Source organism: Pseudorca crassidens, chromosome 11 (assembly GCF_039906515.1).
Source record: "Pseudorca crassidens isolate mPseCra1 chromosome 11, mPseCra1.hap1, whole genome shotgun sequence".
Lineage (NCBI taxonomy): Eukaryota > Metazoa > Chordata > Mammalia > Artiodactyla > Delphinidae > Pseudorca > Pseudorca crassidens.
The window spans coordinates 47,789,914-47,801,159 of NC_090306.1; the positions used below are offsets into that span (position 1 = coordinate 47,789,914).

The following is an 11,246-nucleotide window of genomic DNA, read 5'->3' on the forward strand; positions in this document are numbered from 1 at the left end:
CAGCGTGCTCGGCGATTCCGGCGTGCGAGGCCCTCGGAGGGCAAGGCCCCAGGGCCTGGCTTAGGGACGCGAAAGGCAGACTGGGAATTGTAGTTTGATAGCCCGCGAGGGGGGCTAGAGGCTGGCGGTAGGAGGGACTCGTTGTCCCAGCGTGCCCTGCGCCTCAGCCCGCGCGCTCGCAGTTTCTCGCTCTCGCCCGCCCTCCGCTCCCTAGCTTGCTCGCGCTTTTGCTCGCGCTCTCCTCGCGGATCGAAGGGACTGTGGCTACAGCCTGTGGCTGGGAAGGGCGACAGAGGCGGCGGTTCAGGAGAAACGAAGCTGCAGGGGTGGTGGTGGTGGGAAGATGTCGGGCGAGGACGAGCAGCAGGAGCAAACTATCGCCGAGGACCTGGTCGTGACCAAGTATAAGATGGGGGGCGACATTGCCAACCGTGAGTGCGGCCTCAGGGGTCCGGAGATCGAGGCTGGGAGGGAGGGGCAAGGGGGACGGTGTTGAGCTGGCCCCTGAGGGGCTGGAGCGGTGGGGTCATGCAGTGTGGGCTAGTGAGGGCCCCGCGCAGGTTTGCTGGAGGTGGCGTGGTGGGAAGGCTCCGTGTCACGCCTGGGACCTGAGAGGCTAGGCCTGGGCTGGAGTCTCTGGAGATGCGGGCGGGCGAGCGGGCGGCCGGGAGGGGCGGAGAGCTGGGCCTCCGGCCGGCTCCAGCCCTAGGTGGTTGGTAAGGAGGCGAGGCGTATCTCTTGCCCCTCACCCTTCAGTCCGGATCTCTGTCTCTGATTTTGGCAGCAACGAAGCCATCTCGAAAAGGAAGAGCCCCTCTATTTTGTAGCGGCTCTCCGCCGTCAGGAGCCTAGCCGGCACGTGTTGCCAGGTCCCCTGCGGATCGCCGGCTCTCTCCGCTGTGGTCCCTGACACCAGCTTCCCTACCACGTGCTTTGTTGTAGTTTTTCGTTCTTTACTTCAGCTCCTTCCTTCATGGGGGCCGCCTTCTACTCTTGGGCCAGCTCAGGGACCGTTGGAGGGCACCCCATAACTCTTGGAGATGTATCTCACTGTTCTCGAAGTTATTCATCACTACCTCCAATCTGCGCAGATGGCTTTAGTTAGTCGTCAAATTTGATTGTTCTCAAGGGTTTCACAACTTTAGGAGTGTTTTGAGGTCCTCCCCCCAACTAGGCAAACCTGTGAATAGTACTGTTAAAGGGGGGACTGATGTTAGAATCTCAGAATATTAGGACTGTGCTCTGACTTACTCAGTAGCTGCCCCTGCCACTCTGGACAGATGTCTCACTTTCTGACTTCTCTTTTTCCAATTTAAAACCCAGTTAGGGGGACAGAAAGTGCTTGTCTTTGGGCTTTTAAATGGTTTTGACAGTAAAGATAGGCATTTAGGATGCCTTTGATCCTATGGCTGAAAACCTGAGGTTTTCAGACTTCCAAAGAATCACCAAAACTTGGATCACAGAAATCAAATCTGAAGTCCAGGATGGGCCGCGGAGAGGGTATCCGGTGAACAAAACAATGCTTTATAACATAATGGACATGGAGTGGTTTGAATCAGAAAAAAAATTTTTTCCCTCTTGCAGTTTATAACTTCTGAGGCACTTGTGATTCCAGATACCAGTTTGAAACTCTTTTGGGTCACATACCTCTTTGAAACCTGCTAAAAGCAGAGCTTGCTGAAGCTCAGGGACCTTAGTTTAAGTCTCCTTGACTTGTTATTTGAAGAAATAAGTTTACATAAATTGGGATTACTAACATCTAATTGGGGTGTCTGGGAAGGGAAGAAGGTAGCATTTAACGGTGCATCAGCTTGGAGTCAGCAATTGCATGTCTATCTTCCTGTTGTCCCTGACGCCTATAAATTTCCTCCAGGCTGCTTTGCATGTATGTTGGATACCTTGGTGAGAACCCCCTTAAAGTTCATAATCCTGTCCTACCACACCACAGATACCATCTTTGAAAGTCTCCCTTGCCTAAGGAGACAGATGGTGCATACCCAGTTGTCACACTATATAAGGGAGGAAAGGGAGTGTTGGCTTTTTTATTTCAGGAAAGGAAGGTAGAGATTTCGAGATTATAGGGAGGTACATTGCAAGAGACAAAACTTATTCCCTCTTTCATCCTTTGAGCAATGGCACTAGGGAATATTAGAAACTCTAAGTCCAACTTCTAGGTGTTTCTTGGATGGTAACTTAGACAACACATGCAGGACTGATACGGGGTTCTGTTCCCAGGGGTACTTCGGTCTTTGGTGGAAGCATCCTGTTCAGGTGTGTCGGTACTGAGCCTGTGTGAGAAAGGTGATGCCATGATAATGGAAGAGACAGGGAAGATTTTCAAAAAAGAAAAAGAAATGAAGAAAGGTAAAAATAATCCCTCACGAATTTCCTAAGTTTGACCCTTATTCAGTCCTGTTTGTTTTATTGTAATGATGCAACCCCTACCCCAGCACTCATTGAGATATTTGGAAATTTGGAATGGCAGGGGGGATTCAAGCAGTTTCCCACCCAATCCAAATTGATCAAACTTAAGCAAGACCCTGAAGAAAATCCACTCATCTTTCTGAGGGGCAACAGGGCTCCAAGAGAGTGAGCAAGGCAGTAAGGCTGATTGTCTCTTTACAGGTATTGCCTTTCCCACCAGCATTTCAGTAAATAACTGTGTATGTCACTTCTCCCCTTTGAAGAGCGACCAGGACTATATTCTCAAGGAAGGTGACTTGGTAAAAATGTAAGCTTAAACTATTTTAGAGCACTTGTCTTCTTCCTAAGCATTCACAGTAGTGCCAGTTGCTAATGCTGTACTCTGCTCTTGCCTTTCAGCGACCTTGGGGTCCATGTGGATGGCTTCATCGCTAATGTGGCTCACACTTTTGTGGTTGATGTAGCTCTGGTAGGTGGACCACTTTGAACGCTGTTCAGCCAGTGGGGAGTGGGGGAGGGCGCACTGCTGCTTGCTTCTTATCCCCAGCCCCACCACCACGCAAGTTTTGAGAGAGTATCTAGAGAAATGAAAGAGGAAAGGGTGTTTTCTCTCCTGACCACTGGCTGCGTAATGGACACAAACAGATATTAACTGAAAGACCAGCTGTGTTAAAGAGCTTTCCAGGAAGGCACTCACTGCATTTCCTTATCTACAGGGGACCCAAGTAACAGGGCGGAAAGCAGATGTCATTAAGGCAGCTCACCTTTGTGCTGAAGCTGCCCTACGCCTGGTCAAACCTGGAAACCAGGTAAGCTGTTGAGTCCAACTCCAAAGCTTGTTAGAGCCAAAGATGCATTAGGCATCTACAGCTATTCTATACTGAAAGAGAAGAGGCAGGAATTAAAGAGTAATACCAAAGAGCAGTTAAATCTGAGTGCCTACCTTAGATGGTATCGTGCTAGGTGTAAGGGGATATGTGGTCCCTTTCTCATGGAGCCTGTAGAGATCCTTTTTCATATTTTGGATGTGCATCTTTCCCCAAAATAATTTGAGATAGAGAGCTTACAATAAAACACAGATACCACAGTTTTAAAACTCAATTTTAGAAGCTTATAAAACAAAAATCATAATAGTACCAGTAAATTGGTGGCAAAGAGGCCAAAGCCCCTTGCAAGACAAAATTAGGAAGCCCAGGGATCATAAACTGCTCATGAATTCATACAATTTAGTGTGTTAGACTATTAATGGAGATTTTTCTCTAACGCTTAGATTTCAGAGACCTGTTCAATACTTAAAGCATCCTCTTTTTTTCTGTGCTCTCTTCTTTACACTTTTCATCAGTTTGTCCCCATTGTAACTTAATTGCATCATTTTTACTTAAACCTCTGTTGTAGGTTTCTTACAGTGGTACCTACTTCGTAGAGCTACCATAAAGCACTTTGAACAGTACTTGGCACATAGTAAGCCCTTGTGTCAGCTATTATTATTTTGCACGTTAATTATTTTTATTATTTATATACTGTGTCTTTTCATTATTTATATTGTGTCTTTTCACTGAAAGGTACTGTTAATATAGTGGCTGTTGTCTAGCTGTGACATTAGACTTTCTGAATTCTCACCCTGTTGCCACCCCATACTGATTTTAAATAACTTCAAGTTCAAATTTCCTCATCTGTAAAGTGGGGAAAATTAAATTGTGCCTTATTATCACATGGCTGTGAAGATTGAGATCATCCATGTAAAAAAGAGTTTCTATACCCTTTCAACAGGTTAGAATTCCAGGTATAATGGACTAAACACTATGGTCAGAAAACCTGGGTTTATACCAGGTTCTTTTGGTTAACTGGTTTAACCCTGGGCAAATCATCATGTAACCTTTCTGAGCCTCAGTTTCCTCCTCTAGATTGGGTTGTAGATCTGCACTATTCACCTTAGAGAATCATTATCTAAGTAGACCATCTTCGTGAAAGTGCTTTGTAAAATGGTATGCAAATGTTATTTCTAGGTTGTAGGGATGATAGGGCCTATGAAATGAAAAACCAATGCGAATCATTGCACTTGCTTGAGGATATTAGATCTCTCAGTTCTTTTTTTTTTTTTTTTTGTGGTACGCGGGCCTCTCACTGTTGTGGCCTCTCCCACTGCGGAGCACAGGCTCCGGACGTGCAGGCTCAACGGCCATGGCTCACGGGCCTAGCCGCTGCACGGCATGTGGGATCTTCCTGGACCGGGGCACGAACCCGTGTCCCCTGCATTGGCAGGCGGACTCTCAACCAGTGCGCCACAAGGGAAGCCCTCTCAGTTCTTTTATGCTTCTTGTTCTCATGGTAGACAACTTACTAGCCCGTGTATCTTATCTTTTATTTGATCTTGTACTTCTAGAACACACAAGTGACAGAAGCCTGGAACAAAGTTGCCCACTCATTTAATTGCACACCAATAGAAGGTGAGACCTCAGATAGTAGGGTTGGGGGTCTAAGTATGAGTGGTTTTGCAGAATTAAGACTTTTGCTCCTTTGAGGATCCATCTTGGCTCTGACATAATCCAAGCCAAAAACCTCAGTGCCCTGTGTTTCCATAGCCAGGCACTTTGCTCTCATTACTTGGGTGGGTGGGTTGGAAACCTTTTGGGATTCTAGGTGAGTGGTACCATAGACTTTGTCCAATCTGCAGGTATGCTGTCACACCAATTGAAGCAGCATGTCATCGATGGAGAGAAAACCATTATCCAGAATCCCACAGACCAGCAGAAGTAGGTGCCCTGTATGCCACCCTGTACCTTCTGTCATACCAGACTAGTCATGAATTTATCCTTCCATACTCCAGGCTAATCTTTTTTTTTTTTTTTCAGGCTAATCTTATCTACTTTCTACTCTAAACTCCAGGAATTATTTATTGCTCTTTATGGTTCCCTTTCTGTTCCTTTTAGGAAGGACCATGAGAAAGTTGAATTTGAGGTACATGAAGTATATGCTGTGGATGTTCTCGTCAGCTCAGGAGAGGGCAAGGTGAAGAATGTTTACCAGAGCTAGCAGGGTGGGGGGGTGGTGCTGAGGGTGTGTTCCAAGAGCACCAGACCAAAATGTGATCTTTTTTAGGCCAAGGATGCAGGACAGAGAACCACCATTTACAAAAGAGACCCTTCTAAGCAGTATGGCCTGAAAATGAAAACTTCTCGTGCCTTCTTCAGTGAGGTTGAAAGGCGTTTTGATGCCATGCCTTTTACTTTAAGGTACTACTGCACTTACAAGCTCAGGGCTTGGAACCAGTCTGACCCATAGACCACACACCCAGGAGCACTCTTTTATTTATTTATTTATTTTTAATTTATTTTATTTATTTATTTTTGGCTGCGTTGGGTCTTCCTTGCACGCGCGTGCTTTCTCTAGTTGCGGCGAGCGGGGGCTACTCTTCGTTGCGCTGCGCGGGCCTCTCATTGCGGTGGCTTCTCTTGTTGCGGAGCACGGGCTGTAGTCACGTGGGCTTCAGTAGTTGTGGCTCGCGAGCTCTAGAGCGCAGGCTCAGTAGTTGTGGTGCCAGGACTTAGTTGCTCCGTGGCATGTGGGAACTTCCTGGCCCAGAGCTCGAACCCTTGTCCCCTGCATTGGCTGGCGGATTCTTAACCTCTGTGCCACCAGGGAAGCCCCCAGGAGCACTCTTCCTTCCCCCACCTTTCCCTCCCTCTCTCTCCTTTCCTGCCTAGACTTGTAGCTCCAGCCTGTGTGCATGCCTTCTCCCCTCTGCCATCTCCCTCTCATAGAAGGTAGTGTAAAAAAGCAATCCTACGCATGATTTCTGCCTGAGGGTAGGAGTTATTTAAAAACATGAGCAAAATGGTAAGACATGATAAGGAGATAAGGATACCTGAATTTGTCTCTCCCTCCCTAGAGCATTTGAAGATGAGAAGAAGGCCCGCATGGGTGTGGTGGAGTGCGCCAAACACGAACTGCTACAACCATTTAATGTTCTCTATGAGAAGGAGGGTGAGTTCTAAGAAGAGAGTTGTACTTTGGAGCCCCTGATTATGGTCCCCTCCTCCCTATAGCTCACAGAAAAGAGGATGGATGACAAGGGAACATTTTATCAAAATACTTTGTTTCTCTCATAGGTGAATTTGTTGCCCAGTTTAAATTTACAGTTTTGCTTATGCCCAATGGCCCCATGCGGATAACCAGTGGTCCCTTTGAGCCTGACCTTTATAAGTCTGAGATGGAGGTCCAGGATGCAGAGCTCAAGGTTAGTGTGGGATGGAAAGGGGCGGGCACGTGGCACTTGTCTTGGGAGTGAGGAATAAGTGATGGGAAGGTCCTGAAGAGAGCTACAGTGCTGAGAGTAGCACTTGGTGTTTGCTCCACATTCCTCAAAATTTGTTTTCCTTCTTCTATATGTTCCAGGCCCTCCTCCAGAGTTCGGCAAGTCGGAAAACCCAGAAAAAGAAAAAAAAGAAGGTTCGTTACAGTCATCCCTCTCTGGCAGGGTGAACCTGATCCCTCTTTATTCCACCTTCCTGGGTCATGGTGGGTGTATAGATTTCTGTATGTCCTTATTTCTCCCCGTCTCAGCCCTGACCTAGAGAATTAGGATATTTTTGTCCTTGGTCCCCCAGACACTACCCTAAGTTGTTGGAAACTGACATGTCTTCTCCCTCTCCTTTCCATGAATGTAGGCCTCTAAGACTGCAGAGAATGCCACCAGTGGGGAAACTTTAGAAGAAAATGAAGCTGGGGACTGAGGTGGGTCCCATCTCCCCAGCTTGCCACTCCTGCCTCATCCCCTTCCCACCACACCCCAGGCTCTGTGAAATGCAGTTCGTCTTCTCCACCCAGGACCACCAGCAGAGCGGGGTCTCCCTGTCCTCGTCCCAGTCCCCCAACCCAGCCCCCTTCCAACAACAACCAGCTCCAACTGACTCTGGTCTTGGGAGGCCAGGCTTCCCAGCCATCGAAGACTACTTTAAATAGAAAAGAGAAATTGAATAATAAAATCAGGAGTCAAAATCCATCGTCTTCAAGCCCCTCTTTCTAGCCTTTTTCTACTATTCTCTGCTTGGTCGAGGTTTATGACCCTACAACAGAACGGGGAAGAGGCTAAAGTAGCCGCCACCACTAAAAACTCAGCTGAAATGTTTTTATACCACTCCAGCGTCAGCATTTTCCCATCTGTTGGGGCTTGTTCCTCTCTCTTGTCCCACTCTCCCCAAGTATTTTATCAGGGCTCAAAATAGAGGAGCTATTCTTCAGACTGTTTTTCTTCACATGTGGCAGATTCCTTTTATGATCCAGGCTGTCTAGTCAGGCCCCTCCCATTTTTAGGAGCTGGAGCCTGCGTTTACCAAGGGATTCTCATCTATCAAATGGATCCTCATTTGTAAATCTTTGTAGTCAATTTTGTTCTGCAGGACATTTTTTTCCCCCTCCACAAGGCTGTAAAGTAATCCATCTCAACCATGTCCATTTCTTTGGAGTCAGTGGGATTCCTCCCTTGCTCTATCTTAGAAACCTGAGTCGGAAGCTCCACTGTGGTTTTGTTCCCTGTATGAAATATTTTGACCTCCCTTTCTTGAAAGAAAGACCTGGAACCAGAGGAGCAGACTGATTGAAGAGACAAAACTCCTGGCTTTCTGAAGCTGTGGACTTGGATGAATTGCTAGGGGTTTGGAGAGAAAGTTGACGAATTTCAGTACCTCTGGCATGCTGTCCCAGGGAACTAGGGCTCCCGCTAACTTACAAGGTTTTTAAACACATTGAAAATGACATGGCGTTAAAATAAATTTGGATTTGCTCATAATCATGTGTCTTTGTTTGCTGCTCTTATTTGATGGCGGTGGGAGAGTGTGAGTTGAAGTGGTGATCATTTGGAACCTGTTTTGTTTTGTTTTGTTTTGTTTGGCATGCAGAATCTTAGTTCCCCAACCAGGGATTGAACCCATACGGAATCTTAACCACTGGACTGCCAGGGAAGTCCCTGGAACCAGTTTTCTATAGCCATATTTTACCTTTCTAAAACAAGGAATACCTTGAGTTGGGGGGACATAAATCCTGGGTTCTCTGAAAAGAGTACGTTTTCTATGGGAGTTTGTGATTTAGTTTTCTGACGTAAAAACATAAACCTTGCTGCCGACACTGTTCGGGACATTAATGTTTACTGCAAAAAGTAAGAACACTGTATGCAAGTGATTATCTTGATTTAGGAAGCCAGGAAGAATGCATTTAGTGTTATGCAATTTTTCAGGGCCAGCCTGAGATTGGATGGGTAATTTGTATTAGAGCTGCTTCCGCATGAGGCATTGCTGACCTGAAGATACTATGCTGAGTGAAACTGAACACATCCCTTCATGAGAACTTACAGAGAGTGGGCAATCAACAGGTGAGAGCCCAGTGGATTTGATATAAAAACAATCCTGGGGTTTTTTGTTTTCAAACACATTACCTTCTGCTGGTGACAATACTAGAACCGCTTAGGCACTTGGAACAAGGGCCCTAAATTTAGAAACCTTGTTTTTCCAGAGCTAAAAAGTGAAATTTTATAAAGGGAAACCACTAAAAAAGGGATTATAACAAGCCGTACCGTATCTTACAGTGAATAAGGTGAAGTCTGTATGATGAAGAGTTCTCTTTCATCCATAACTGTAGCCAAATCTTTGGGTGTCTTTTCCGGGTACTTCTGACCTAACCATACCGTGAGACTGGGAAGTTGTCTTGCCACCAAATACCATTCTTGCCCTAAAGAAACGTGTAGCTCATCTTGCTTCCCCTCTGTCCATTGATTTGATCTTCACCCTATGCAGAAGGAGAATCACTTAAGTATTTTCTGAACAAGATGCATCGTGGCCAGGAATATAGTGATAATCTGCCTCAGGCATTGTAGAGAAAGACCGGACTTGGCTAGGAAAAGAGTTTATCTTCGATTGTTACAAAGTTCTCTGTAGTATGACAGCTTTCTCGACTCCTCACTTTACATCCTTTCAATGTTCTGAAATCTTAGGACCTTTGTAAGTTCCAAGATCGAATCTCCCTGCAGCAATTTAGTTTAGAAAATAAGGTAAACCAGTAAAATCAGGAGTTTTTGTTCAATCTGCACCTATCCATAGTAAAATGGAGGATATCGCCAACAAACTGCAACTCCCATGAAGCAATGAGAGGGAAGGCGGAAGTAGCTGCCCTTTGCTCGTTTGCACCTCTAGGTCTCTTATTGGAAATATGTGCTCATATTTAAATAATACAGTATCCTCATAATAAAACTGGGGAAAGGGGAATTTTGTAACTCAAACTCAAAATACTGTTTTCCAACAGAACTTTCCTAATTCAATCACTTCTCAGATACCTAAGGCCGAAACCCATTGTTACTCCCCTCGGGCAGCCCCGCCCCTAGGGGCAGGGCGAGACAGCGGAAATGACGACAATGAGCGTTCCATTAAATATCCGTAGGCGGGCCTGTCGCCCTCTCTCGGCCTTAGCGCCATCTTCGGAGGTGAGTGTCTGTGCTGCTGTGTTCGGTTTCCGAGTACAATCCACTAACATCTGATCTCTGCAGTTACCATCGTTATAGCAGACTAACTGCAGACTTTTTTTCTTTCCCCGTAGAAACCTCCGCGCCATGAGAGCGAAGGTAAGCAGTCCCTGGCAGTGATCTGAGGCTGCTAAGAATTGGCGATTGTGGGGGTAGACCTTGGCAAGGGAAGTCCGCCATCGTTCCGGGATCGCTGGGTTCTCAAGGGTGCCCAAGATATGTTGGGAGAGGAAGGATAGTTTGGGGAGAAGCAAAGGAAGTGGTGGGTAAGTGCTGTGGTGAGAGAGGCTGGGAGTGCGAGAGAGGGCGGGAGTAGAAGAGCGCATGCGGGATTCGGGGTTTCACGTCTGGGATCCGGGTGGGAGTCCAAATTGTTGATGTGGTTACTCATATAATGCTCTTCATATCCCTGCCTAAACTTGTTACTAAAACTAATGATACCTTGTTTTATTGTCTGCCTCTGGTTATGATCGGTTGCCAGTGGAGGAAGAAGCGAATGCGCAGGTATGCTGAGACATTTCCAGTACAGGAGGGGGGAAGTGGAGCGCGCCTTGGATAAAACTTGGGAGGAACATTTGGTTTAGAAATCTAAAACAACTTTAGGTGAAAAACGTTATGAGCATTGACTGGCCAAAGCCAGGAGTTGGGACACAAGACGGTAGCATCGTATTGTTGATTTTACCCCTCCCTTGTGTTGTCTAGATGTAAAATGGGAGGGAAAGACTGAGCTCGGGTTTGTGGGCAGGAGGTGTATACTTATGTCTGGTTTTCAGGCTGAAGCGCAAAAGAAGAAAGATGAGGCAGAGGTCCAAGTAAACTTGTACACCCATGGAAGCCACAGGAGCAGAAACACGGGAAGCCAGAGGCCAGGGACGCTGGTACAAATTGTTGGACTGCTTGCCTCCTGTCTAGAATTTGTCTCAGTGGATCTGGAACATCGATGGCCATTCTGATCGCCTCGACCGCCTTTGAGAGACCCACTTTGCTCGTATCAAAACGGCCCCTTTTGGCCCTTTGCCCTGGACCTTTTGACATACTGGACTAGTTCTATTCTCAGTTGTGGCTGAATGTAACATGTAACAATAAATCATATCTTTTGCTGTCTTAGCTGAAGAAAAAAATTCGTCTTGTGTGTTATGTGATTTTTATGGTTCCATTGGCTGGGGATTCTGTACCAGTACAGTCGACCTCTCTACCCCGTGATGTAGAGGAAGTCAAGCAAGCTCCTTAGGCTGCAAGTCGGGTGTGGGGGTTCTGGCCCTCGGAGCTGCTGGAGCATTGGGTGCCCTTTACTTCCTGGAAAGGGTGTTAC

The 11,246-nt window shown here is 46.5% G+C and overlaps 1 protein-coding gene across 8 annotated transcripts; it reads left to right on the forward strand.

Annotated features, from left to right (window-relative positions):
* Positions 1 to 153: 153 nt before the first annotated feature.
* PA2G4 (proliferation-associated 2G4) lies at positions 154 to 11,057 on the forward strand. 8 transcript variants are annotated; one of them, XM_067696931.1, is made up of 16 exons: positions 154 to 431; positions 2,236 to 2,364; positions 2,626 to 2,731; positions 2,824 to 2,893; positions 3,141 to 3,233; positions 4,808 to 4,871; positions 5,099 to 5,177; positions 5,355 to 5,433; positions 5,524 to 5,657; positions 6,314 to 6,408; positions 6,534 to 6,661; positions 6,820 to 6,883; positions 7,101 to 7,158; positions 7,921 to 10,033; positions 10,416 to 10,438; positions 10,708 to 11,057. In XM_067696931.1, the coding sequence occupies exons 1-13, from the start codon at positions 344 to 346 to the stop codon at positions 7,142 to 7,144; spliced, it is 1,173 nt and encodes a 390-aa protein (XP_067553032.1). In that variant the 5' UTR covers positions 154 to 343; the 3' UTR covers positions 7,145 to 7,158; positions 7,921 to 10,033; positions 10,416 to 10,438; positions 10,708 to 11,057. The 8 variants fall into 8 exon arrangements, with proteins under 8 accessions (XP_067553032.1, XP_067553034.1, XP_067553035.1 ...); XM_067696933.1 differs by having other exon boundaries at positions 7,992 to 10,033; XM_067696934.1 differs by having other exon boundaries at positions 7,996 to 10,033.
* The last annotated feature ends 189 nt before the right edge of the window (positions 11,058 to 11,246 follow it).

Excerpts from the sequence above, each read along its gene's own strand:
- PA2G4 (XM_067696927.1), top strand. The coding sequence starts at position 344 with ATGTCGGGCGAGGACGAGCAGCAGGAGCAAACTATCGCCGAGGACCTG. Across the intron at positions 432-2,235 it reads GGGGGGCGACATTGCCAACC|GGGTACTTCGGTCTTTGGTG; the intron begins GTGAGTGCGGCC and ends TTCTGTTCCCAG. Across the intron at positions 5,658-6,313 it reads GCCATGCCTTTTACTTTAAG|AGCATTTGAAGATGAGAAGA; the intron begins GTACTACTGCAC and ends CTCCCTCCCTAG.